Source organism: Tetrao urogallus (assembly GCF_951394365.1).
Source record: "Tetrao urogallus genome assembly, chromosome: 5".
NCBI classification, from domain to species: domain Eukaryota; kingdom Metazoa; phylum Chordata; class Aves; order Galliformes; family Phasianidae; genus Tetrao; species Tetrao urogallus.
Genome location: NC_136818.1, coordinates 10,496,762 through 10,523,288, shown reverse-complemented (window position 1 = coordinate 10,523,288; position 26,527 = coordinate 10,496,762). Strand labels below are relative to the sequence as shown.

Here is a 26,527-nt window from a genome sequence, read left to right as displayed (position 1 = left end):
AATTATTTAATAAGTTCACACACCGAACATTTAAGTAGCAAACAACTCTTCAACAAAACGGACAACAGGAACAAATTAGTGATAAGGCACTAATTTCCACTGATTTGCTTCTTGCCACGTGGAAGCATTCAGGCTGCTCCACAGTTAGCTGCTTGAAGACAGCAGAAACACCTTCCAACGTGCAAAGACACAGAGAGCCCCCCTGCAGAGCACAGTTCTCTAGCCTGCTCGGCTCTTCATTTTCTGCCGTGCTCTCTTCCCAGGTCTCTTCTGCAAAGAGAGAATAAACTCTAGTCTTTAATTTCATGTCCTCAGAATTTAGTATAGCTCGGTAGCATCAGTACCTCTGGAGAAGGAGTTTTTGGGAAATGTGGCAACATACAGTACTTGCTAAGTCCCCCAGTTATTTCCCTTTTCAAACCCCAAACCACTGCCCCCAGCATGAAATTACTTCCAGATGCTGGAGGCACTCATCACATACTCAGGTGTCCCTCCCAGCCCAGGGAGGGCTTTCCAACCAACGGCAATCACTCGCACTCAACATTTTACTTACATTGAGAGCTTTCTTTCCTCCTTTTCCCGGGCCTTTGTTGTGAGCCACTTTTGTCCTGAAGCTGGATACATCATTAAAACTGTCCTTTGTGTTCCACTTCGAACCCTTTTTCTTTCCGCCAAAACCAAACTTCTGATTCTTGTATCGTCTTTTGGCATTTGGTCTGAAAAACAACTCTGCTGCATCACCACTTACACACCTTTCCTCAGGAAGCCCTCAAGAAGGAAACAAATATCTGCAGACAGACTCCCATCAATTCTCATAAAAGTTTCCCCTCTGATCAAAGAAGAAATTAGCACATTCCAGGCTGTACTACAATAGGCCACAGTTCTCCTCTTTAGGGATACAAAGTCGCTCAGGACTTATTTTTCCACAAATAGTAATTTACACAGCTTCCTTGTCATACAAAACTCCTACAAAACTTGAAAGAAAAAAAAAAAAAAAAAAAAAAAAAAAAAATCAGAGATTCTGCCTTTAAATATCTTTCTTTTCTAATCTCACCCTTTCTTCATTTGTTGATTTGCACCGCCTTTTTTATTCCCCTGAGACGAAGTCTGTTCTTCATCCAAAAAATCCAGCTTGTCAGAGAGACCTGCAAGAGCAAGGACAAAACTGTTGCTCAGTTACCACCACAGAAACCAAGTATTCAGCCTAAATAACAGCAACAAATCACCCTCACGGAAGACCAAGGATTTTCTCTGCCACAAGTGTATGGTTCTGTGTAGCAGCAGCCTTTCAAGCTTTATTGCTCAGCAGTAGAGATGACATCACATATCACAGTGCCTCACACTCCTGACACATCACTATTCCCATTGTACATTTGGTCTCTTAGACAATTTAACTTTACCTTTCTGATACTTCTTGACTGCATTTAACATCTTTTTTTTCTCCTTTTGCCTTCTCTGTAGAATCTCTGTTTGTACCTGAGAAGAAAGGCAAAATGTTAGCGTTGTTTTTTTCTGGTGCTCCATACCTTCTTTAGGCCCTGGTATCCCACCGCTGTCTCTTTAAGGCAGCTAGACAAAAGACCAGAGAGATTCCACTTTATCCTGCCTCCAGCAACCCCATTTTCTAAGCTTAGTTAGGCTCTAGATTCTTGTCACAGACAGGTCCCTTTTTGTAGCTCCTCCTCACCTTTTTGCCATATTTTCTCATGGCACGGAGCTGTTTCGCTTTCTCAGACTTCTCCATTGCTTCCTGCTTGCTCTTAAGCTTCTGCCGAATCTTTTTAGGGGAAAAAAAAAAAAAAATTAATGAGTAATGCAAAGGAAAGTGTGAGAACTTTATACGTCTGTGCAGCTCTGAAATCAGTAATTATGTAAACAATATCACCAAATGCAAAAAGAATATCTGTCTCAATCAGATCATTTCTCTATCACCATGGCTACAGTTTAACTCAACACCCACAACTGAAAACCACTGAGAGCTAGAATACACCAAATATAAATTAAGGGAAAAAAAAAAAAAGGATCACATAAGTGCCTCCATTCACTGCAAGTTTTATGGCAAATAATAAACACCACCAACTTCCCAACCACCGTTACATATATGAAGAAATCTCAATTTTCAATATTAATTATACGTGGGATGCAATGTAAACCACTCTTCTACTTTACACTTCCAGCCTGTTGTAGAAGTCTCCACACTGCACAGAAATACCTGTACAGGAACAAATTCCCAACTGCAAAGGATTCAAACACAAATGTTGTTGCAGGCCTTTGTCAAAGAGATGATGGCAACTATTAAGGACCACACAGTTCATAGCTAACACAGGCTAAAACCAACACACAGCACAGGAATGAAAGCTACTGCTCACAGCACATACCTTCTGCATCTGCTGGTCTGACTTGGCCATCTCTGCAAAGTAATCATCTGGCCTTCTAGTAGGAACACGGAGCTTACGCAGCCTCGGTAGGGCCTCCAGCACCGCTGCCTGTGCCTGCCGGTAACTGGGGACACAGCACAAGAGCAGCTCAGTGACAGGGCACCAGGCAGCTCACAGCACTGACACAGGCTCTTCACGTAAGACAGAAGATACCAGGATCTAACAAAACGCAATCTAGTACTATATCATCATTCATACTCTAGAACATTCCTAAAGCAGTTTGTGCCAGCACAGTATTAATGCTGGTATCCTTCTGCTAAGGTTTTATACATCATGTAAAACACACAGCAACAAGAACTACGCGTCCACACACAAAAAGCCATCTGCTGTCAGAGTCATAAGGTTGCAATTCAGAGACTTCCTAAAGACACCTCTCAGCAATGGATGGAAGTTTGCTGCAAGGGGAGAAATTACTTCCTGTCACAAAACAGCTTAAATATATTAGCACTTATCTGTAGCTATTTTGCAAAACATTTGGAATCGTCAAATGTAATATAAGATGGGCCAAGAGCAATGCCAGTGATAGATCACAGCACTCATGTGAAACCAGACACCAGGCATGCAGCAGTATGTAGAGAACCTATGAAGAATCTCTTTTTACACTTACAAACTCATTTCTCTCTGGAAATCATTCTCAGGATCAACAGCATCTTTGTTAGAATCACTGTGTGAGACAGATTCCACAGTATTTGCAATCGGATCCAATGTCACATCCAGCCTTTCCACCCAAGCTAGTTGCTGCTTGAAATCGGACAGGCACTGCTTCAAACCATCCTATGAAAGGGAAGCACAGCTCTGAGAAATGAGACACAAAAACAGCACTTCAAGTTTGGCAAAAGTGAATATCCAGGTCACAAAATAGGCTATTCCTCTGAAGCTGTTCGGTTATTCCCGAAATTATTACAGCAATTCAGGCTGGAAAGCATAAACATCAATGTTCTGCTTGAAGAAGGCCCCTGGTCAGTACACAGGGTCAATCACAGAAGGCTGGAAGGGAGCTCTGGAGATCATCCAGTCCAACTCCTCACTAAAGCAGGCTCCCTAGAGCAGGTTGCACAGGAAAGTGTTCAGGCAGGTTGTGAATATCTCCAGAGAAGCAGACTCCATAGTTTCTATGGGCAGCCTGTTACAGTGCTCTGGCACCTACAACATAAAGAATAAGCCTTGCCCTGTCATTAGGCATCACTAAAAAGAGCCTGGCCTTGACGTGTCTGCCATCTCTTATTTTTCTAACAAGCTCTACATTCTTATTTCTATAAACTATCTCTAACTATCCCCCCTTACCCCCCTTATTCTCCATCACTGTGAAGCCTTTTTGCCTTTTTACTGTCACTTACGGGGCCCTTCTCACCTTTCAGTCTCATCTACTTGATTCACTTTTAGATACTTATAAGCATTAATGAGATCTTCTCTCAGTCTATCCAAACTGAACAGTCCCAGGCCCTTCCTCCTAAAAAAGATGCTCCAGGCCCATCATCATCTCTGTGACCCTCTGCTGGGCTCTCTCCAGCGGTTTCCTCTCTGTCTCAAACTGATGAGCCCAGAACCGGACACAGTATTGCAGTTACGGCCTCACCGAGGCAGAGGAGAGAGGTGGACTCTTTTTACCGTACTCCAGAACACCACTGACCTTCTGAGCCAATGGGGCACAGCGCTGGCTCACAGCTAACCTGTTATCCACCAGGACGCTCCGCAGAGCTCCCTTCCAGCAGCTCAGCCCCCAACCTGCGTCAATACACGTGGTTATTCCCCGCAAGGTTCAAACCTCGGCTTTCCTGAGCTCCCGTGCACAGAAGCCCGAACATCTCCGCGCAGCTCCTCGCCCGCCTCCACGCGCAGCAGTTCCCCCCGCGGCCTGACCCAACCTTCTAGGCCGCAACGCCCCTCCATCCCCGAACACCCCAGCGGTTCTGCCCCCACCCCCCCCCGGCCCGGCGCCAGCCCCTCACCACATCGTTAGACCGCTTCGGCCGCCCCTCCAGCACCACGTTGAGCCCCGGCTTCAGCTCGCCCTTCGCGAAGGCCTCTTGGAGCTGCGGAGAGAACGCGCTCAGATCGGGCCGCCGCGCCCCAAGGCGGCTTCGGGCCGCGCTCCCGCTGCCGGCCGTAGCAACGGGCTCACCTCCGAGTCGGAGAGCGAGGAGCCCTCGGAATCCGAGAACGAGTCGGACTCGGAGCCGCGCCGCTCCATGCCGTCGCTTCTGCCGCAGCCACTTCCGGGCACGCGCACACGCGCCGCCGTCACTTCCGGCGGCCGCGAAGCCGCGGTTTCCACGGCGACGGCGGACGCGTCATGGCGTCGGTGGCGGCGCGGCCCGCGGCCGTGTTCGGCTGCCGACCCGGCGTGTCCGGCGGCGTCTGCTTCCTGCAGGAGCGGCTGGTGCTGCACGCGGCGGGGGCGGCCCTCGCGCAGTTCCACACCGAGCAGAGATGGCACAAGTTCATCCCAGGTGCCGGCACCCCGCCCGGCCCCGTCGCCGCCGCCCGCCCACGACCCGATCCGATCCCTATCCCTTCTCCTCCCCGCAGGCCGCGAGAAGAGCCGGGGCGTGCGGGCGCTGGCCGTCAGCCGCAGCCGGCGGTACCTGGCCGTTTCCGAGACGGCGGAGGAGGAGCCGGCCCTGACGGTGTACGAGCTGACGGAGGGGCCGCCACGGCTGCGGAGGACGCTGACCGCCGCCGAGCTGCCGGCGCGAGAGGCGCTGGCCTTGGCCTTCTCCCCCGACGGCCGGCATCTGGCCGCGGCCACCGGCCCTCCCGAGCCGCGCCTCGTCCTGTGGCTGTGGGAGAAGCAGCGGCTGCTGGCCGCGGTGCGCCTCGAGGCCGCCGGAGGCGGTGTCTGCCAGGTAACGGCCGCCGGCAGCCGCCGGCAGCGGGAATCACAGAAATCACAGAATGGCCAGGGTTGGAAGGAACCTCAATGATCACGAATCTCCAACCCCCCCACTACATACAGGGCCACCAACCTCCCCATTTAATACCAGACCAGGCTGCCCAGGGTCCCATCCAATCTGGCCTTGAGCCTCCAGGGACGGGGCATCCACAGCCTCTCTGGGCAGCTGTTCCAGCACCTCACCACTCTCTCTGTAAAGAATTTCCCCCTGACATCCAACCTAAATCTCCCCTCCCTCAACTTAAAAACTTTTCCCATTTTTGAAGGGCGCTTGTGAACGCGAGGGGGACAGGCTGGATGGTAGCTGCCATTTTTTTCTGGGGTACATCTACAAGCAGACAGCCTGCTGTGTGTGTGAGCTCAGTTTGTGGCGAGAGGAGAGTGACCGTGAAGACAAGTGCAGCCTATAGTCCCATTAAGCATGGAAAATCATGTCTAGCTACTCCTGCTGTCCTTCTATTGGGGATCAAGGTGATTAGTGCACTGGATCCATCAGCACACACCCATTTACACAAATTAAAACGCGTTATGGGTAAGGTTTGCCTTTCCCGAAATACAGAAATTCTTCCTGACTTCTAAGAATGGATGGTGCCTTTCTACCTGGAAAACCTGGTAATCAGCAGTGAAGACATGTTTTTGCCTTGCTTGATCCTGAAGGGCAGAGACAACTCCCATATTATACTGCAATTCAGGTGGCTTCTTAGATTAATAGAATTAATGTATCCATAACACCATGTCTCACATTGATATGCACAGTTCCAAAAGGGGGAGAAGTGCAAAGTGTATTTCTTAGTTTCTTCTACGTTTCTGTGAAACTTCTTTCCTTGTTTGTTTTCCTGTATCTCGTACCTCTCTAGAACAATATGATACTTGCATATGATAATTCCTGAAAGTAAACATAGCTGTGTAAAATAATTTCTCTCTCTTGTTCCACAGGTGAGCTTTAGTCCTCAAGACAATGCACAGATTTGTGTTACTGGAAATGGCTTTTTTAAACTCTTTAAATACAGTGAAGGAACTTTGAAGCAGACAAATTTACAAAAGGGAGAGCCACAAAACTACCTGTGCCATGCTTGGCTGTCTGAGGAGGAAATTATATGTGGCACTGCCACAGGCAAACTTTTCCTCTTTGAAACTGGAGAGCTGCTCTGGCAGAGAAATGTAGAATACAGAAAACCACCCAAGGAACTGGAAGAAGGTGCACGAGCAAAACATCATGAGAGGTAAATCTTTGCAGAATACTTGTGCATGAAGACGTGTTGCAGGCCATTCACTTCTTTCTTGTCCAGTTCATGAATAGGTTATAACATTTTTGATGCTGCTAATAAACATTTTTGTTTTGTCTCTTTTATTCTGAAGACTTTATACATTTCTTGCTTGCAGTTGTTCTGATGTCTCTGGTGAACCAACCTCTGAAGACAGTGGTTCATTACAGGATTCTCTGCCTCAAATATCTGCAGTTGTAGCTTATTCCAAAGGCTTTGCATGTTCATCTAGCCCAGGAGTGGTTCTTCTGTTTGAGAAGACCTACGAGAAGGAAGTCTACAAGGAGAGTCAAGAAATCTGGGTAGGGGGAAAAAAGCTTTTGCAAGCAATTGCAAAGCAGAGGCCTGTTTTTGTGGGCAGGAGGGCTGCTTCTGATTCAATTATTAATAATAACTCTTAGCACAACATTAAAGTCCACTATAAGCATGAAACTCAGTGTTGTAAAAAGGAAGGGATTTGCCAGAGCTCACACTGAAACTCAGTGACAGATGAACTTTTGCAAGGTAGCTCGCCATGTACCTTTATGTGAAATATGGTTGCTAAGGTTGCTAAGCTTCGGGAAACCTTTCAGAAACCTGTATTTATGGAGGCATTGGAGCTAAGAAGTAGGCTGCATCAGTTATGAAAAACTAGACTGATTGTTTGCTTTTTTCCAAGGCAATGCATCTTTCCCTTCAAATATTTATTATGGCTTTAGCAAGACATATGCACTCTTAAGTAATCTAGTAAGATTTCTAATTGTCCCATAGGAGCTGTGTGTACTGACTTACTGTGGTATCAGGATAAGTGCATTTTACTCTGATCTGGTCAAGCCTTTACATTCTGGGCCTGGAAGGTCATATCTTCCTTACGTGTCAGATCCTAGAAGTTAGAAAAGGGAATAAAAATCCTTTTTGTTTGTGGATATTTAGTAAATCTTCATCAACTTCCAAACCTTTTACACTAGAAATTGAAAGGTCTTTTAAAGGTGTTCTACTGTCAGCCAGCTTATTGCTTCCACAGTCGATTATTCCTCAAGTCTACAAGATAAGAGACTTTCTGCCAGGCACGTACAGGCGTACGTATGGTTTGCACCTGCCTGCCTCCAACTCATGGATTTGAGAGGTGGGTCTTGGAATCCACTGGCTGACTGGACACAGGAGCTCAGGTCTACAGGAGGAGGAGTTCATGAGTCTTTAGTGATGAAGCTCATGGTCTGTTGACCATCAATCTTTTGCAAATAGGATGCCACTAATTCAGGTATTATCAGCCTGAATGATACAGTACAAATAATGGTTATTCTGAGATCACAGTTTCCAGGCAGTTTTCATTCTATCACTTTCTACTTTTTTTGCTTAATGTCTTTTTGATACCGATTTGTATTTAACTCAAGTGCTTAAGATTACTGCTGAAATATCCTCTGATGCTCAGATGTTAAAGGCACATTTCGGTTATCTTGAATGCTATTCCTGCCTGGCAGTACTTTTATGCTATTTGCTATCCAAGTATTCTTATTGATACTGCATATATACTCATTAAGGTGGTATTTCAGCAAAAGTGTGTGTGTGTGTGTGAGTGCAAGAATGCCTACTGCTAGGACATGGAGACCTGAAATACCCCATTGGATGCATTTCTTGTGCAGCTTCCTCAGGACCTGTTCACCACTGTGCCAAAGCTGTTGGGCAGACAGGACATTACATGCATATGCTTCAGCCCCTCTGAGGAAGCCATAGTTGTTAGCACAACTAAAAATCAGCTTTACATGTTTACTATGCCCTCCACAGATTATCTGAAGGTGAGTGCAATCTTTACACATTCCACAACCTACTTATCCAGTAGGGGATGTATTGTAGAGGCACAGACCCTTTAGTGTCACCTTCTGTGATGTGTTCTCCTGAAATCTATCAGCTAGGCTCTGAACCCTTAAAACACATCTCTGAAGTGCACTGTGTGCTTCTCTGAGTGCTGTATTTCTGTATTTTAGTAGCCTCTTGTGGAAACACCTCTCTATATCCCTCTCTATATGCGCACTAGATGGTATTCAGTAGAGGGATAAAGGATACTGCTAAGACTATTTAGGGGTGCATGTCACTATCAGACCATGTAAGTAAGGTTTTAACTGAGGGATTTTTAGTGTAATTGTAGTAGTTTATGCTATACTGTAAGATGCAGAAACTTCAGCATCATAGTAAAGCTGAAATAGCCTTGGGAAGCTAATCTGACTCCAAAATAATAGTTCCTGAAGTTCTAGTTAGAAGTGAAACCTTTTTGTGAAGGACAGACATCACAAAAAACATTCCTTATTTTGATGGAATTAAATAATACAAGGGCAGGAGTTGAACGTGTAATGAAATTGACTTTATGAAGTTAAATACTAACCTGCATAAAGTAATATTAAGAAGATCTCTATAGGGAAGGGTTTTGCAGTTATGGAATCTCTTTCTGCATGCATTCTATAATTGCATCAGTGCTTCACATCCAGCATGAAATAGTTTAACATCCTGATTAATTTGCTTATTATTCAGCACATAATTATTTTTAAATACCTGTCAGACCACAAGATCTTAACTGAGTCCTTTCAGGTCCAGTTTTATTTGTTTATCTAACTTGTGTTTATTCGGACACCTCCAATTATGATCTGCTCTCGCTGGTGTATGAGATCTGTGGTGCTTACATATTCCCTGCAGCACTTTTCCTGATAATTAATTATAATATTAAAATGATTCTAATGCTGTTATGTTTAAGGATGTTCAGGCAGGAGCAGTGACAGGAGGAAGTGGCTTCCTCAGACCTATTAGATTACTTACACAAAGAGTTGTGATAGATTTCTTACCTGATTTACTGCCCACAGGGAAACATTTGTTGTTTTTTTTTTAATGTTATCATTTTTCTCAGGAAGAATCAAGTCATTTTGAATATCTACATTTCCCATTACATTCTGCTTCAATCACGGGTCTGGACGTCTGTATTCGAAGACCCATTGTTGCCACTTGTTCCCTGGACAAATCTGTTCGTGTCTGGAATTACAAGACAAAGTAAAGAGTTGTTTTTGTTTGTTATTACCTCCTGCTTTTTCATATATTGTGTTTAGCAGTCAGCAGCATCAATTTCATGTGAATAACAGAGTTGTTTTGATAAAAGTCTTATGTGGTGTGGGATAGGAATGGTCTTATTGACATGCTTTGGGCACTATGGATATGAGGTGCCTTTGAAATGTAACGCCAGTAGTCCAAGACGTTTTCTATTATTCAAGGTTTGTGGTAAAGCTGTAATGTGTTTTGGAAAAAGAATCTCCAGGAACATTCATAGGGAGTTTGCACCGTTCCATTCTGCACAATGGTTTTCTCTTTCAGCACTTTGGAGCTGTACAGGGAGTTCTGGGAGGAGGCATACACAGTAGCACTTCACCCCACTGGCCTTTTCTGTTTGGTTGGGTTTCCTGACAAACTACGATTTATAAGTGTGCTATATGAGGACATGCATGTTTTCAAGGATTTTCCTGTGAGAGAGTGTAGAGAGGTAAGGAATGATTCAAGTGTGGGACTGGGGAGCAGAGTGGGGAAAAACATGACATAAGATAACATCCTGTCTGATAGATCCTATAGGATTTAGGATATAAAAGCAAAGAGAACGTTTCCAACTATCGGAAAATGAGCCGGGACTGATGTGTAACTGTGGGCCTGGGAACCATTGAAGGGGTTTGGTCAGAAATACCAGAGGACTGAATTTTATAGGGGAAAGCACCAACTATGAGAGTGTTAATATGCTGATTACGTCACGCAGCTTTCTTCTTATGCAGTGTTCAGATATCAGATAATGTCATTGGAATTCATTGCATGACTTTTTATATCCGCTGCATCTACACTAATGCGTGGATATTTTCTCTTTGTAGTGCTCATTCAGTAATGGAGGCCATCTTTTTGCTGCAGCTAATGGAAATGTGATTCAAATTTATTCCTGTACCACCTTTGAGAATACTAATAATTTAAAAGGACATAGCGGGAAGGTTAGTAAACAAATCCTAAACACTACAACTCATTAAATATGAGTTCTTGAGATGCATTTAGAAAAGGTAAAGTACAATCTTTGATCAGGAATGGACCCCAGAATTAGTGCTACAAATACAAAAAGTCAGCTTTCCTATTTAGTATATGTGTGCACCACATAAATCTGAAGAGTCTGTCCTTACACTGAAGAATGATTTGCACATAGCAGAACTAGGAAAAATATCCCAATAATGAAGTATAAAAATAAGATGAACTGCTTGTTATGAACTGCTTTGAATATTACAGAAATAAGCTTTTTTGTCAGTGTGATCATAAGGTAATTTGAAATGTTGTTGTGGTTTTTTTTAATGCTGAAATGGAATTAGCTGAAAAACATCAAAGTTATTTTAAGAAAAACCTAGAAATATGATTCCAAAGCAGTTGTGGATTTACCATTAAAGGAACTTGCATGCTGTCTCCCTCGCATGTTTTGCTTTTGCCAGATATGTGCAGTTAAATGGAGTGCAGATGATTCAAAATGTTTCTCCTGTGACACACACGGTGCTGTATATGAGTGGAACTTATCAACAGGTAAAAGGGAGATGGAGTGCGTGCTCACATCCTGCATCTACAGCAGCATTGCCCTGCATTCTGATTCCAAAGTCATCTTTGCTGTTGGATCAGACCAAACTCTCAAAGAAATTTCCGAGTCTTCGGTGAGCTAACTTGTGCTGTGGGATTTTGCTAAGTTCTTTAGGGAGGGTGCTAACGCTTTGGTTTCCTAATCATAGAACCCATTATTGATTGCTACAGTATTTGCTGGTGGTTTTCTAGTGTTATGTCCTTCACCATGAAGCTTGAGATTTTGTTGTAGTTTTTATCTTTCTAATTTTACCTTGATTTACCTCAAAATCTTCTAGTCCAGCAAACTAACTTTGCAATATTGTATCAAATCTTTTGCTGAAACATTAGTTCCAGTATTGGCTATACCTCTGTAGACCACAGGGGTTTTTGTTTTGTTTTGGTTGTTTGTTTTTCTGTTAAGAACAATGCTAAATTGAATGCAATAAGCATTTCATTATTCGGAAGAGATTGACTTGTGGAACTTGGCTTTAAATTTTAAGACTGCACACGTATAAAGTTCAGTACTATCATTAATGATTTTACATTATATTACTATACATTTTTTTGTCCTGTATACATGTAGATTCTCCTAACTGCTTTCTTTGCTGCAGGCAGCAATACGACAACTGCTCATGCCCTAAGTACTTAAATAGCTTTGGGAAACTTAACGCAATGTGGTGGTAACATTTCTTTGTGGTTTGGTTTTTTTAGGTCCAGCATGAAGTGCCTGCCGTTGATGTTGTTTATACTGCAGTAGCTGTTTCTCATTCTGGTGACATGGTATTTGTCGGTACATCTCTGGGGACAGTACGAGCTATGAAGTACCCGTTACCTTTGTGCCAGGATTTCAATGAGTATCAAGCCCACGCAGGTGCTGTTACAAAGGTAGCACAGAATACTTCTTTGCCATGCCAATTGTACTCATCTTATTTAGCACCAATTCTCCTTCCCCTTTCATAGCATAATATGTTCTAACTAAGGTTGAGCGTGCTTCTGGAAAGTGAAGATTAGAGAATTCACAGAAGTCTTGTCTTAAGAAATAGGCGTTACTAGACAAGCAAGTTTTGGTTAAAAAAAGAGAAAAGGATTTAGTCATGAAGTAATCCTCAGTGCCTTGCACCAGGACACGTAACGAGGCATATTCCTGATGGAGAACTTTGTTATATCTTTTTCTGGAAAGAGGAAGATAAAACTATGCGGGCTTGGAAATCTGTTGTGAGAATGGAAGGAGGAACGAGATACATGCATTAAATGATTTGCTGCCAGGGTAAACAAGAGGTTGCAATGCCCACTCTGATAACTGTAGTGTTTCTAGAAGGCTATTGAAGAACGTATGAAAGATGGGGACATGGTGAGTGGAAGTTCCAACCATGAAATATTTCAGTACACTTTTGGGAACCCGTGTGTTCTGCTTTCTTAAAACTGCTGATGGTGTTTTAAATATCACTGTCAAACACAGCACCTTGACTTGGAGCTGCACAGTCCAACAGTAGGCTACATACTAGGCAATTACTAGAACCATACTTTCACTTCACTCACAAGCTGTGTCAGCTCCCAGGTATTCTATGCCAAGCTATGCAGTCAGAAGAGGTCTGGAATAGATGACTGCAGTTATTAGTAGATATTTCTCAGTGAGTTTTTTATGCAAATTCAAGAGAAAGATTTAACCATCTGTTGCTCAAACAACTGCTCAGAGAAAAGAGGCTTAGGACCTTTGGAATTTTGATATGAATTGCCTGTCTGTGCTATGACTATCTAGTAGGTCTTGTCTGTTCCAGGTTTTTTAAATCTTCCTACAGCTTAGGGAACAGAAGTGGATCCAGTGTCTTCACCAGTTCCTCTGGATCTTCATTGCCTTCCAATGTTTTCTGGACCTGGCTGGAGCAGGAGTAGAGGATGTTGGGCTATGTTAATACTTCCACTGCAGACTGTGGTAGAAACAACAGGGAATAAGCGGGTGGGAAGCAAAATGTGATGTAAGATCAATGTCGCTGTTCTTCCTTGTCTCTATTATCATTCCACTGTCTCTTCTTTCTAAGATATCTGTATCAAATGATGACCTCTTTTTGCTGACCGCCTCAGAGGATGGCTCTATATTCTTCTGGAAAGTATACAGTAAGAAGGGAATGACACTGAAAAGGGAAAAGGAATTTGAATATGCTGAGGAGGTGTTGATCATGAAATCCGATATAGAGGAGAAGGTAGGAGGAGCAACCTATGCATATGAACCATAAGATTCCTAGTTTGCAGTTTGTGAATTACATTTGCAAGATGTTTGTGACTAAGTGCGCCTGTATGGCCCTTTGTCAAGAGAACTTGCATGGCTTTCTTTGCAAGAGGAGGTTACAGCAAGTAGCTGAGCGTTAACATGCAAACAGCACTGTATGAACAGCAAATGTAGAAAAGAGTTTTGACATTTCTCTAATACCTTCTCCAGTCACTTGTAGACAGTTTTAATGTGGTGGAGAATCAGCTGCATTTTTATATACCGTCTTGTAAAATAACAAAGGAAATTGCTTCTGAAACTTAATAGCCTGTCTTGGTGAAAATTCTCTAAGGCTGTCTTTCAGAAATAGTTAAAGCATCCTTAACAAACTGTTGCTAATGGCAAATAATCTCTCTGTTAAAAGTATCTTCTCATCCATGTCCTAATAGAATCGGGCAATGCTAGACCTGCAAATTCGTGTGTCAGAGCTACAGACAGAAAACGATTACCAGTTACGTCTCAAGGACATGAGTTGTAGTGAAAAAATAAAGGAATTAGAAGAGACTTTCACTCAGGAACTAGAATCCCTTAAAAACAAACACCAGGTATGATTCATACTGCAGTTCCAAATACTAAGTCTTTCCCTTTTGAGTTAAATTCAAGCTTGCATTATGTATGTATGAATGCCACAAGGCATCTGAAGAATGCAACATTCCGTTCCAACAAAGGTGTTCCTGATATTTGTAAAGCATGAACCTATTATTTGAGTCAACTATCTTGTAAGTACTGAGGGGAAGCAAGAGGCTACCTGGGAGAGAACAGTTTCAGCAATAACTTTTGCCTGCATCCAAGGATCAGTAAGATCTGTCATCTGTGGGTAGAAGTGGGACTGTGCCTTAAAAGCTCTATCGCATGCAATTTGCACCTCCTACGGTTGTTCATTTTACTGCCTTATTCTTTATGCTTTGGCTGCCTAGCACTTTCAAAAACACTCGGTCTTGTATGCTTTTTGAAAACAGAATTAAACTATATCCTCTGGATTTCTCCTGTTCATATGCTTGGTTTGCTTCATATATTGGTTTCTCTTTGGTCACGAGGGAGAGCTTCACTAAAAGACAAAAGCCACAATAATTTCTCCCAGTGTCTTTCTTACATGTGCCTGCTAATTCTGTTCTGTCTATCCAGTGCATACACCACATGGTTGATCTGTAATTTTCAGGACCCTATTTAGAGTTAGAATGGAGATGATGCAATAGCAATTTCACTGTCAGTCAAATGGCTTGAGGTGAGAGATCACATACCATATGTGCCATGATTCAATTCTATTATTTTCAGTAATACATTTTACAATAAATATTATCCAATCCTCGTGATTTGATAGCATTTATTTTGTTGAGTTGTACATAGTCCCTTCAGAAAGTATTTCAGTTTGTCTCCACATAAAGTAAGATTCTAGACAGAAAGCTTGCTGAGGTACTTATCACTTTAGTTTTTCTATGGCCTTGTTATAAAAGTGTTCCTTTTATAACTCTCTTGTCTGTTGGCTCTGCCAGTGTTCTGGTGAGTTTCTGATCTTGATTTTTTTGAGAAATTTAATTGCTGATTTTGAAGTTTTCCTCGAGTTGTTCCTTAGGCTCTCAGGCTTTTCTCATTGTTCTTTTGCATTTAAATAGCCAGAGTTTAAACTTCTCTACTTTTCCTCATTTTTATATAGCCTAACCTTTAAGAAGGTCACCTGTTCACATCTTATGTATTCATTCCTTTAACTGAATTTTACCTGTGCCAATTTTCTTCTGCATTTCTTTAGGTCTTTTCAGAATTGTTGTTATCTTAGCTACACTGAAACTTCTTTAGGCTGGTTGATTATAGGCTTGCAAGCAAATGCTTTTGAAGGTGAATAAAAGTTCCACTCAGGCAAGTTGTACTTCCTCTGTGAGGATCAGTATGTATTAACCTGTGGTGGCTCCCTCCGAATTTTCTGGGAATTTTCTCACTCATCTTTTTCCGGTTGTGTCTTTTTAGAAGATGAAGTAGTTTGCAGTGGTAGTAGAACATGCAAGCAAACGGCATTCAAACCTTGCTTTTGCCTAGTTTTGTCATTCCATGCAAATATCAGTGCTCTAGGGCTTCAAAGTTGCTCCAAGTGAGCAGCTTGGATTTTGGTATCTGCACAACAATTTGCAGAACTATGTATTTTCCTCAAGCAGGCACACACAGAAAAGTGGAGGCTTTCGTGACTCACAAACTTTTCTTGTTAGCTTAGGATTACAGAATGCCCTGTATTATATCAACTCCATTGCAACTTTTCTTCACCTTTCCTTAGTATTATAATTTTTCATGGTGAATCTCTGGGACAACCCAGCTTAATAATACATGGCATGCTTTTCTAGTGAGAGATTTCAAACATCATTCTGTTGTGTGTGTGTTCTCCACCCTTGGCAAAAATACAAAGGATTTAGACTGCTTTGCTTATTTTTAAGCTTTTGAGGGTTTTTTTGTTTATGTTTTTGGTTTTGGTTTTTTTTCTCCCAGATTTTACAGGCAGAGAAAGACGATCAGGAAATGCAACACCAGCTTCAAGTATCTGAGCTGATGAATAAACATGCCAAGGAGATGCGAGACCTAGGTTAGACTGCAACAAGTGTTTGTAACTAGAATCTTCAGGAAATGCATTAGATTATGTTGTGAATGCGTTTATCACCATGTGCAAGAACACAAAGAATTTGGACCTGCAAGTAACGTGATGAGCAGGGATTATCAGAGTGCAGGGTAAAAGAAAAAAAGGCACGTGTGTCATATAGGCAGAGTAGAACAAAAGTTTGTCTAAACTGCACTCGTGACCAGAAGAATGTGCACGTGGACATTTTATCTTGGATGTTCTGTTTCTGAGATCAGTAATTTCCTCACTGTACAAGACTTGTGATTGCTTTACTGCTCAACAACCAGGCTAATTAGTGTACAGTGTGTACAACATGGAAATACCTGGATCCCAGACTCTTAATCAAGCCAAAACAGAAATACAGCACATCAATACCAAATATCAAGTCCACTCTGTAGCAGTTGTGCTTATATGTTTCTGTCATGGCTGGCATTCTCAAGGGAATGCCTAGATTGACTGCTATTCATTTTTTGTAATGGTAGACTAGGGGATTTTGGTGCAGGCTTGGATTTACTCAAGCTGAAACATTTTTTTCTGTTTCATTCTGCAGGGATACAACAGAATATTCAGAGGCCCAACTGAGAGAGGGGAATGGCAACGTTAGAGCAGGCTTTATTAGTGAAGTGATAAACAGTAAAAGGAAGAGCAGGAAACCCAAGGGATGATTTTCTGATGTAGAATTTTGTATGGCCATAGAGCCTAAAACCCCTGTATATCTGACAAGGAAAGCAATGAGTTGCTTATAGTGTAATTTATTGCAACCAGCTGCCAAAAAGACAGTAGAAAATAAGGCATTGATAATAGTAGAAGGATAGGATATGCCTCTCTTTTCTATGAGTTTTATCAGTTCCATACGTTTCCTGTTTCCAGAATCTGACAGTAACCAGAAACTGTTGATGGAAAATGAGAAATACCAGGAGCTGCAAGTAAACTCCCAAAGGATGCAAGAGGAATATGAGAAACAACTGCATAATTTGCAGGAAAGCAAAAACAGGGCTCTAGAAGAGCTAACAGATTATTATGAGGAGAAACTCAATGAGAAATCTCTTCTGTTGGAGGAGGTATGAAACCTGATTGGCAGTTTGAATTGTTGAGTATTTTTCTTTCCAGCTGTGACGAAATATTTCCCAGAGGAGGGAAAGTTGGCACTCTCCACACAATTCCTAACCTGCCTTTAACCTTTGGGGGGGGGAGGTAGATACGTAGATATCAACAGAACAGTAATGAGGAAAGCCCTAACTGAATTACCAGCTTTTTTGGACTTTCAGTATACATTCAGTAATCTGCTGAGAAGAATGTCCTTGGATATTCTCAGCTTTGCCTCTGTTTCCTACATCCAGGAATTCCTTCTTATTAATGTGGGTTAGAAGTTACTGCTGTTGGATAAAGATTAAATCACCTTGTTCTAGTGAAGAGATAACATTTCTAAACTGGTGAATGCTCCTGCTTACTGAAATCACCAATGTCACCAAGTCCTCGAGGCTCCTGCTTTCATAGTTTGAGCAGGAAAAAAGGAATGCCCTGAGTACTTAAGTGAAACTCCAGCACCTGGAGGTCAAAGATTCAGCCAACTAGGGCAGTCAGATGACTGATGCTGATATAATAATGCCAATAAATCCCTTAAGTGTTACTACTTGCATCCCTGTGTTGCAATACCAACTTGGAAAGAAGGTGAGAAGAAAGTAATACAGAGACTGATGCAAAGCTGAGTGTTTATTGTCCTTAATGCAGCAGAAACAGCAATTTAGAAAGGTCTTATCAAGAGTTACTTAGGTTTGCATTTGCTGTTGTGAGAACAAGTTTGCAAGTTTGGCTAGGTTTTCAGACATATATATTTTTGATTTATTTTGTAGGCAACGTTAAGCATCTAAGCCTTAAGAAGATTTTTTGGTGTTTATCTTAACAGTTTTTAAAGTGACTTTAATCCCCTTAGAACCTGTTAGCTTAAATGCTATTGCTGCAATTGACGCTGAAGAGTCCACTAAGTACAAGCCCTCCCAGGAGAAATACATTACAGATAAAGAATTCTCCTCTTCCTTACTGGCCATCTATTGTTGCCTTCTCTAACGTTTGCTTTTCCTAACTGCAGGCAGAGGAGGATATGAGGCAGCAGCTTCAAGCACACGAAGAAATTAAGAAACAGATTGAAGAAGATGAAGACCGAGAAATCCAGGATATCAAAATTAAATACGAGAGACGGCTTGTAGAAGAAAAGGAATCAAATCTGCAACTGAAAGGAGAAATAGGAGTCATGAATAAAAGGGTATCTCTTATCTGTGATAGGATCGTGTCTGCACATGGAGACCTGGTGCCAGGGACTGAATGTGTTTAATGATGTGTGAAGACCAATTAACATATTTTGTAAATATTTAGATTTCCATATGAGAACAGTTGCTCCTTTTTATATCCGTCTGAATATTTGAGAATATTTGATCAGAAGAAGCTGTGTGCTGACTGAATGCTGATATCCTTAGAGATGGATGATAGAGCAGGTGTGCTGTTATCAGTACACTTCCTTCAACTGTCTGTAGTTTGAAATCATGAACAATAACATTGTTCATCCTATGATGGGAAACAAATGAACTTTTAAATTTTTCCAAGATCTGATGTTACTATATTAGAAAAACATTTGTATTGCTTCTTCTAATGCTGTACACGTTACGTTTTGTACATATCAACATTTTTTTACTGTTCTTACTCTAGGGTTTTGAAGTAGGCATAGAAACTTTAGCTCTTTGACTAGCTGGAAATTACATTTTCCTAAAGATACAGAGGTTCTCTGACTGCAATTATAAAATAATATAAAATAACATCTTTTATCTTGGTACTGCGAGTCAGTTCTTATGCCTTTTAGACACTGGGAATACCTTTGTGGGTGTTCACATTTCTCCAGCACCATTTCCCACTTCTGACCTCTTGGCTTTGCAGGGATTTCAAGAACATGAATCAGGCACCTATCAGCCTACTTTTGTCATCGTTAGATATGTATGACCAATGATCAGGGAGGCTGAAAGTAATTTTCCATGACTTGAGTGTTATTTGAAGCTGACACTTAGGCATAATATCCTCACACTTTCTGCTTCTGAATGCCAGTTCCTCACTGTCAGACAACTCATTTTATCATTGCTTTCAAGATTCAGACTATTATGGGTCAATATTACAGAGATTTCTCAACCATTTCAGAGATCAATTTCAATCAAGCTAATTAGTTTGCAACTACTTTTTCCTAATCAACATGAAATTGGAGCTGCTTTGTTCTTTTTTATGTGTGAATCTTTATCTGCTCTTCTCACCTCCTTCTTGCTTTCAAAGAACATCTGCCAAGATTGATTTCTCTGCACATGGTTTGTAACTCTTCATCTCTTAGTGAAATGTGCCTCTATGATTTCTCAAAGCCCATCTTCATTCTCACTGTTTTCCCAACAATATGTCCATCTGTCCTTCAGTTGTTTACTTTTTCTAGATGGTTCAGAACATTAAATGTCTTTCATAAAATGGTATTAAAATCCTTTTATCTGTTAATCTGATACCCTTTATCCTGCAATGTCTACAAGGTATTTCAGAGTATGATGGTTAAGAGATGAACAACTTGCAAGTTTTTCCTTGTTTGCCTCTCTAGTTGAACAGCCTACAGAAGGAGCTCAAAGAACGAAACAGTGACATTGAGGACATGAAACTGGAACAGCAGAATCTGGAAGGTGTAATTAAGTCATTGGAGAAGGACATCTCGATGCTGAACACAAATATCGAAAAGAGAACTAACACTATTCAGGAAAAGGTGAGAAACTGGACAATTGGCTGAGATCATTGTCTCCCTCCCTTAATTTAATACAAATTATTTTAGTAGTATGGTGCTGTGTTAACATAATGTGCAGGAAACTCAGTTTTAACTTCAAGAACTTGCAAAGTCTTTAGTTTGGGACCTTAATGTTTTAAGCTTTCCTTCAGAAACTCAATATAGGGTGTTGAATTTCTCATCCCCCATTCCTGAGATTGTAGGATTATCCGTAATCTCTGCATTATTTCCCCCCTTGCTTCCCACCCAGTACGAGTGAGATTTGTGACTAAAGTCTAGACTCCCTCTAGATATGTGACTGCTGTTTTTGCCCATGCTGTATTCACACCTCACCTTAAGGATCTTTGAGAGCGCTGGGTCTGACTCAAGTTCCTGTATGTATTTCTCCCAGGAGAAGCATATATATGACCTAAAGAAGAAAAACCAGGAATTGGAAAAGTTCAAGTTTGTACTGGATCACAGAATAGAGCAGTTTAGAAAGCAAATAGAATCACGTGAAAACGATATCAACATAATGAAGGAGCAGATCCACGAGGTGAGTAACACCATAATTAGGCCTCTGCTACTAAACCCTTCAGCGGAATATGAGGATCACCAGGCCAGTCTCATGGAAGTCCCTCTGTTTGTTCCCTGACTTCTTTCTAAGACACACAACATTGATTCAGTAGCTTTGCAGCTAATAAAAATACTTTGACACAATAGGTATTTAATTTTACATCGTGTGCTGCCAGTGACCAATTCTGTTAAGTTCCTGTTTCAGTGTTTTATTCAAAATTGAGTAATATAATGTTTGCTTAAAAATAAATGTCATCTTTATATAGTTGCCCTGCACATACCTTGTAGCGTTTGCAAGACACTGCCTTTGCTGATCTGGAGGAAGAGGGAGAGAATTCCTCTCAAAAAGTTGCAGACTTATGCAAAGAAAACCAAATTCAGGAATTAGATCAATCAACTAATCCATGGAAACTTCCCATGTGTTCATAATTAGCTTGCAGCAAGTTCACTTAGGCAACTTATTCATGATATAACCTTAGTGTGACTTATCCACTGCTAATCACTGACCTGTTTGGTTTCATACACCTATTTATTCAGAATGAAAGCCTTTTAAATAAATGTAAGCTAATGAATATCTTATGTGCATGTCACACTAGCACGAGGAAAGCTCTATCCTCTCTTCTGGTCATATTCTCAAATCAGTAAGTGCTGTAGCACCCTTAGGCGCTTTTTTTGGCCAATTTTTCTACAGTTTTTCATGCATTTGTTTCTTTTCAGTATCATATGGTTCTTGTTGTTGCACTTACTGTTTCCGGTATTGATAATTTTCACCTAACTCGTTTTTATTCAGATAGAACAGTACAGCCTTAGCCCAACTCAAGGAAATCAATAGTCATCACATCACTTAAATCTGTAACTTGACAGGGAGCTGTATATCCATTTTTTTCCTCTTTTCTCTGTATTCTGGCAGAGGGCAGTGTTGTTCCAAAATTGATTTGTTTTGTGTTGTACGCAATTCAGCCTGAAGGGGGATCTCCTCCCTCAAGTCTGTATTTCCAGCCCCTGATTTTTCCCATTACGTGTTGTTTTTTTTTCTCCACAATGTCTCCACTTAATCTTGATGTCCTCCCTCTGCTTCCTTTCAGATGGAGAGGGAACTGGAACAACTCCACAGGGAGAACTCACAGTTGAAACTAAATATCACACAATTGCAACAAAAATTAAAAGCAACCGATAAGGAGTTGCACAAAGAGAGGCAGAAGGTATGGGGTGCAGCCACTGACCAGTGGTCCCAGTGATCCACAGTCCTGGATAATGAAGTTTGTGGGGTGTAACACTACAGAAGCATTAATGTGACCAAAGAGGTCCTGTGGGTGCTGTGTACAAAGCCGAGGAAACAGGAGAGTCTATAAACTGGGGGACAAGGCAGAAAACTTCTAAGTCTGCACCAAACTAGCAAGCTGATATTAAAAAAAAATTCAGTTATTTATACCCAGGTTCAATCAACACATTCTCCCAGATTTAACAGCACAGTGAGGCAGCTGTTTTTAATAAAGTATTTTTAAACAACTAAGTTAAGTATATATTAGCTTTTACCTTTTCTGCTAGATTTTCTAGAAGATTGAACGTGTCAGAACCTACTGTGATGTATCTATATTACTATTACAGAAGCAAAATATGGAAGCTCTCATCAAACGATTTAAAATGGATCTTCATAACTGTGTGGGCTTCATTCAGGATTATAAAAAACTGAAGGTTGGGATCCGTGAGCTCTACACCAAGTATGTGCAGCAATTGGAAATGGTGAGTTAGAGACTTTGCCTTCTCTTTGCAGATGAGTATCTATGATAGTGTATTTACTGAGGCAAAACTTTGTGCTCTCTCAGGTAGAGATGGAAGAGGTAGACACAGATTTGCAGCAGGAGTACATGAGACAAAGAGAATATCTTGAGAGGAATTTAGCAGCTCTAAAAAAGAGAGTGGTGAAGGATCAGAAAATCCACCAAGCTGCTTACACGCACATCATGCAGGTAACAAGCCTTTCCTTTTGTTATAGGGAAGAAGTTGTACAAAAGAGACCTCAATCACCATACTGCCATTAATTCTTAGAACTTTAAAACAGTTTTGGTTTGCTTCCTCGCCAGGAGCTACTAGGGCTTTCAAGTGCTTCTATTCAAGGACAATCTTCACTGAGCTACTAATGCCCTACAATTTTCTGGACAGAAAGAGCAAGATCTCCAGTGCCAGAAATTGCTGCTGTTTTGCAGATATTTTTGTTTGTCTGCCATTTCCCACTTTTAAAGGAGATAGGCCATAATGCTGTAATGTTATAGAAAGTACAGTGATAATAGCAGGGTGGCACAATCCTAGGCTGCAGCAAACGTGAAGAAGCCCAAATGCAGCCATGGGCACAGAAACAAAAGAAGAAAAACTGCTTACCTTTGAAATGCCTCCAGTAGGCAGGGATCTCCACAGAGGTACCTTCACCCTTAAATGAGATCTGGTAAGGAGTGGATCCTGGCTTCACCCCTTCTGGTTAATTGCATGCACCTGAGCTCCCCTGGGTTGGCCCTGCCTTCCCACCAGGTGCTCAATCACTGTTTCAGGCTGTGACTTAGCATTTTTGCTGCATAGGGCATCTCTGCTACCTGATTTTTTTAAAAGTAATTAATGGACTTACTTTATTTCAAACAGTATTTTTAATTGCCGCTATTGTCAATTTGCACCTCAGAACCAAGCTGCACTTACTATGTGGCACTGTTTAGGAAGTAATTTTGGAGAAAGAAAAAATACTGACTTTATTTTGTCATACAAGTCCATTCCTACTGGTCTGAATTCAGAAGGGCTTTCAGCTGTTCTCATCCAGATGTTCCAAGGAAGCTCAGAAACACACAGTTATTATGCCGATTCATATCAGGATCTCTTGCTCAGAATCCTTGTTCCTCACGAAGCAAGATAAACTTATGAGGGCTGAGGCCAAAGATCCAGTTTGTTTTCATCTGGAAATGGGAGGATATGGAGCCCCACAACGAACGTCCTGGGAGGACAGCACTTTCACAGTCTCTTCTTACCATAATCTCCTTCTGCTCAGTCAGCATTTCCTTTTCCCCGCACTTTTCTTCATTGTTACTCTATTACGCTTCCTCAGGATCGCTAGACCTTAGTCCTCACCAAAGTCATCTGCATATTGTTATTTATCCATAGTGCCTCTTCAGGTCCGTGCAGCAGCAGTCTTCTTCATTGGCCTTATTATTATATTTTTTTTCACTCCTGTGAATTTGATGTTTCCTTTTGGCACAAAACAGGGTGGCTTCAGAAAAGAACCTGAAGAATTTTCCTGCAGGAATAGGGTGACAGATGGTGCTTATAATGATAATACTCAATGTTTTGGACCAGTAAGCCCAACATGAAATGATGATTAAAACTAAATTAATAAAACATCTGGAAGATGAAGATATCAAAGGTTCTAATCAGCTTGGTTTCTTTAAAGAAAAAGCAGTTCTCTGAAGTTTAGTAGATTAATGAGACTTTACAGCCAGGAGGAATTATCATGGTCTTCCAGTCCACACAGGAGACTTTTAAAACTAGTTTAGACAAACTTTTGTCAGAGCTTGCTTTGAACAAGTAAATGACATCCTGATAGCCTTCTAGCTCTGTATTTCTAGTATTCCTCAGTCGTGCTTACATTTTCAGAGCTGTGCATTCCTCTTTGAGTGACTGTTCATAGGCATATTCCATTCATAACTGCTGCAACAGATGATTAGAACTGCCAAGATAATTTTAATTGTTCTTACCAATTGACAGTTGCCTGTTCTTGCACTGCTAGTTTTCCCTCCAACCTCCTGTATTTGTAATGACTTCTTTGATCACATGGATACACAAGAACAGACATACTGGAAAATCTTGAAGTAACACTGCTTGAACTGAAGTATTTGTAGGATCATCATGGTGTCATCCCTGTCTCTGACAGTCAGCACTGCAGGGACTCACTAGGCTGTAGGTTGTGTCCAAATATCATATGCAGTTGTTTCTGTTGGTCTCATCCTCCACGCACTTGATCAGTCCCTTTTCTGAAACAATTTTTACTTTGCTGCAACATCCTATGACAAAGTTTTGCAATGACCATTTATTTTAATCCACCGTTGATCGTTTTGATGCAGTGCAATCTTCCAGTTAGAATGCAAAGATTGAATTAAAAGCTAAATCTGTCTGGATAGCCTGCCTCTTCAGAAGGATATTACCAGTGTTAACCAACAGACTCTTTAGCACCCAACAAGCCAAACAAGACATTTCGAAGTAGCTGGAATTACCTCACACAGAATACTGTGTATTTTGCTAAGAAGTCAACAGTAACAACTGATAGCAGCATCAAATTCTGGGCTAAGTATATAGATGATGTCAGTCAGAACTAATGAAAAGGTCTTTGAAGATCCGCAAGGAGATAATGATAATGTAAGTGAATAGATACTTGGTGTAAAAGTGAAAAGCAAAATAATGCAGACTGAAGGGAGAAATGGGAATTGTACATCTTAATTCTGAATTAATTAGATTAATCCTAGAGCATTCTCAAGCTTCTCTGTGGAACTGCAATGAAGATGATGTCTCAGAATGCAGCTGTAGTCAGAAAAGCAAAACAAATATTAGCTTCTTGAGCTTACGTGATTAAATTGTATCATTTTTATTTTATTTCAGATCTACTATAGCCTTATCTGAGTATGTGTGAAGTACTGATTGCTCTGGCTCCACAAGCATACAGTATCTTCTGCTTGTTACACTGGCTTTACACTGTCCAGTTTCCTTCCCAAGGACGTGTTGCTGAACCAGACAGTACCTGTCCTTTTCCTCATAGAGTATATTGCTTTTGCAGGAAAATGTGAGTCTGATTAGGGAAATTAATGACTTGAGACAAGAACTGACAGTGGCTCATACTCAGGTACATGACCTCCAGTCAGCACTAAGATTAACTAAGAAGAAACAAGCAATTCAAGACACGGGTGAGTAATGCTTCATTTGTGTCTGCATGCTGTCAGAGCTTATTCCACGAGCCCTCTTTGACCTTAATGAACAATTCTGTTATTATCTCTGTATTGTTCCAGTTTGTCTGCCTGACAGTACCTATAGCATTGTTGTGGTGAACACTGCAAAATATTACTGTTTAGCTGTACTCCTTCAGTCCTGAAAGGTGTCTTTCTTTGCTTATTGCCAACAATTGTGAGCTAGACCTTTACTCTGTCCTCTCTGTTTTATCTTCTAGCTCCCTCCAGTGAAATGCTGTCAAGCCCAGCTGTACTAAGGTTGAATGCGCAGAAGGAAAATGAGAAAATCATAGAAATGCAGCTGCTTGAAATCCAGCATCTACGAGACCAAATTCAAGAAAAGGGGCAAGGCCTTGAAGCTCAGCCTCTGTTACATAGAATGTTTCCTAAGCTGAGTCTGGAAAGAAGCCACAAGGCACATCAATACTGACCTGGTTCAAGGACACCTTATGTTGTTATATTCTCCTGGCAAGCTCAGAAATCCAACAGCATAGATTAGACTTGCATTATCGCTAGAAGTATTCCTGTAGCACTCACTGCTCAGGACACAAGACACCAACCTTTCTTCCCTCCTTCTTTCCTGCCCTTTCCATGAGTACTTACCTCTCACTTAAGAATGCGTGTTCTGAAGTCTTTCTGCTGCCAGGGAGCCAGGTGAAAAAAATAAATACATTTGTGCTAGAGCAAGACTGATCTTTGTGCCTTCATGCTTGGGCAGTTACACACCCCTCTCTTTAAAAAATAATGTGTCCTAGTTGAGAATTGCTAGTCAACTCTGTAAGCTCTGTCTGCTAGAATTCTAATTTGGTGTCATTGTGCTGCAAAAACAATGACATCCTTCATTTTTCCAGAACTGGCTTGCCTATATCCATACAAAGGGCTGCCTGTACTTAAGACAGACGTCACTGCTATTCCAAGGACGTATCCAGTCACTGACTGAAAATCAGTTACCTTGTGAAAGCAGTCTTTGGCTAGGGATCGAGCATTCCTAGCTGGAGCCATGCTCAAGCCCCTGTCTCATTTTGAGAGATGTGTTGGTCCATTACAATCATTTCAGCAAGACTCCAAAATGTGCAATAAAGTCCAAATCTTATGTCATAATTCATATATTAATTAAATAAATTCATCTTTGCTTTTTTTCCAACATCT

General features: G+C 41.4%; 2 protein-coding genes across 2 annotated transcripts; one reads left to right on the top strand and one right to left on the bottom strand.

Annotated features, from left to right (window-relative positions):
- Positions 1-105: 105 nt before the first annotated feature.
- Positions 106-4,629, bottom strand: EBNA1BP2 (EBNA1 binding protein 2; the record flags this gene model as incomplete). The annotated part of the gene is made up of 9 exons (XM_079535555.1): positions 106-270; positions 554-716; positions 1,055-1,145; positions 1,401-1,476; positions 1,688-1,777; positions 2,379-2,502; positions 3,046-3,212; positions 4,388-4,471; positions 4,561-4,629. The coding sequence occupies 9 exons, from the start codon at positions 4,627-4,629 to the stop codon at positions 220-222; spliced, it is 915 nt and encodes a 304-aa protein (XP_079391681.1). The 3' UTR covers positions 106-219.
- A 102-nt stretch (positions 4,630-4,731) lies between these two features.
- CFAP57 (cilia and flagella associated protein 57) lies at positions 4,732-25,808 on the top strand (the record flags this gene model as incomplete). The annotated part of the gene is made up of 22 exons (XM_079535488.1): positions 4,732-4,888; positions 4,968-5,284; positions 6,268-6,554; positions 6,715-6,898; positions 8,219-8,371; positions 9,472-9,611; positions 9,930-10,095; positions 10,469-10,582; positions 11,066-11,278; positions 11,898-12,071; positions 13,226-13,387; positions 13,842-13,997; positions 15,925-16,018; positions 16,922-17,112; positions 18,141-18,314; positions 19,671-19,829; positions 20,239-20,382; positions 21,488-21,604; positions 22,011-22,145; positions 22,229-22,372; positions 25,210-25,336; positions 25,597-25,808. 22 exons carry the CDS (start codon positions 4,732-4,734, stop codon positions 25,806-25,808), a joined length of 3,720 nt encoding a protein of 1,239 aa, XP_079391614.1.
- Between the last annotated feature and the right edge of the window lie 719 nt (positions 25,809-26,527).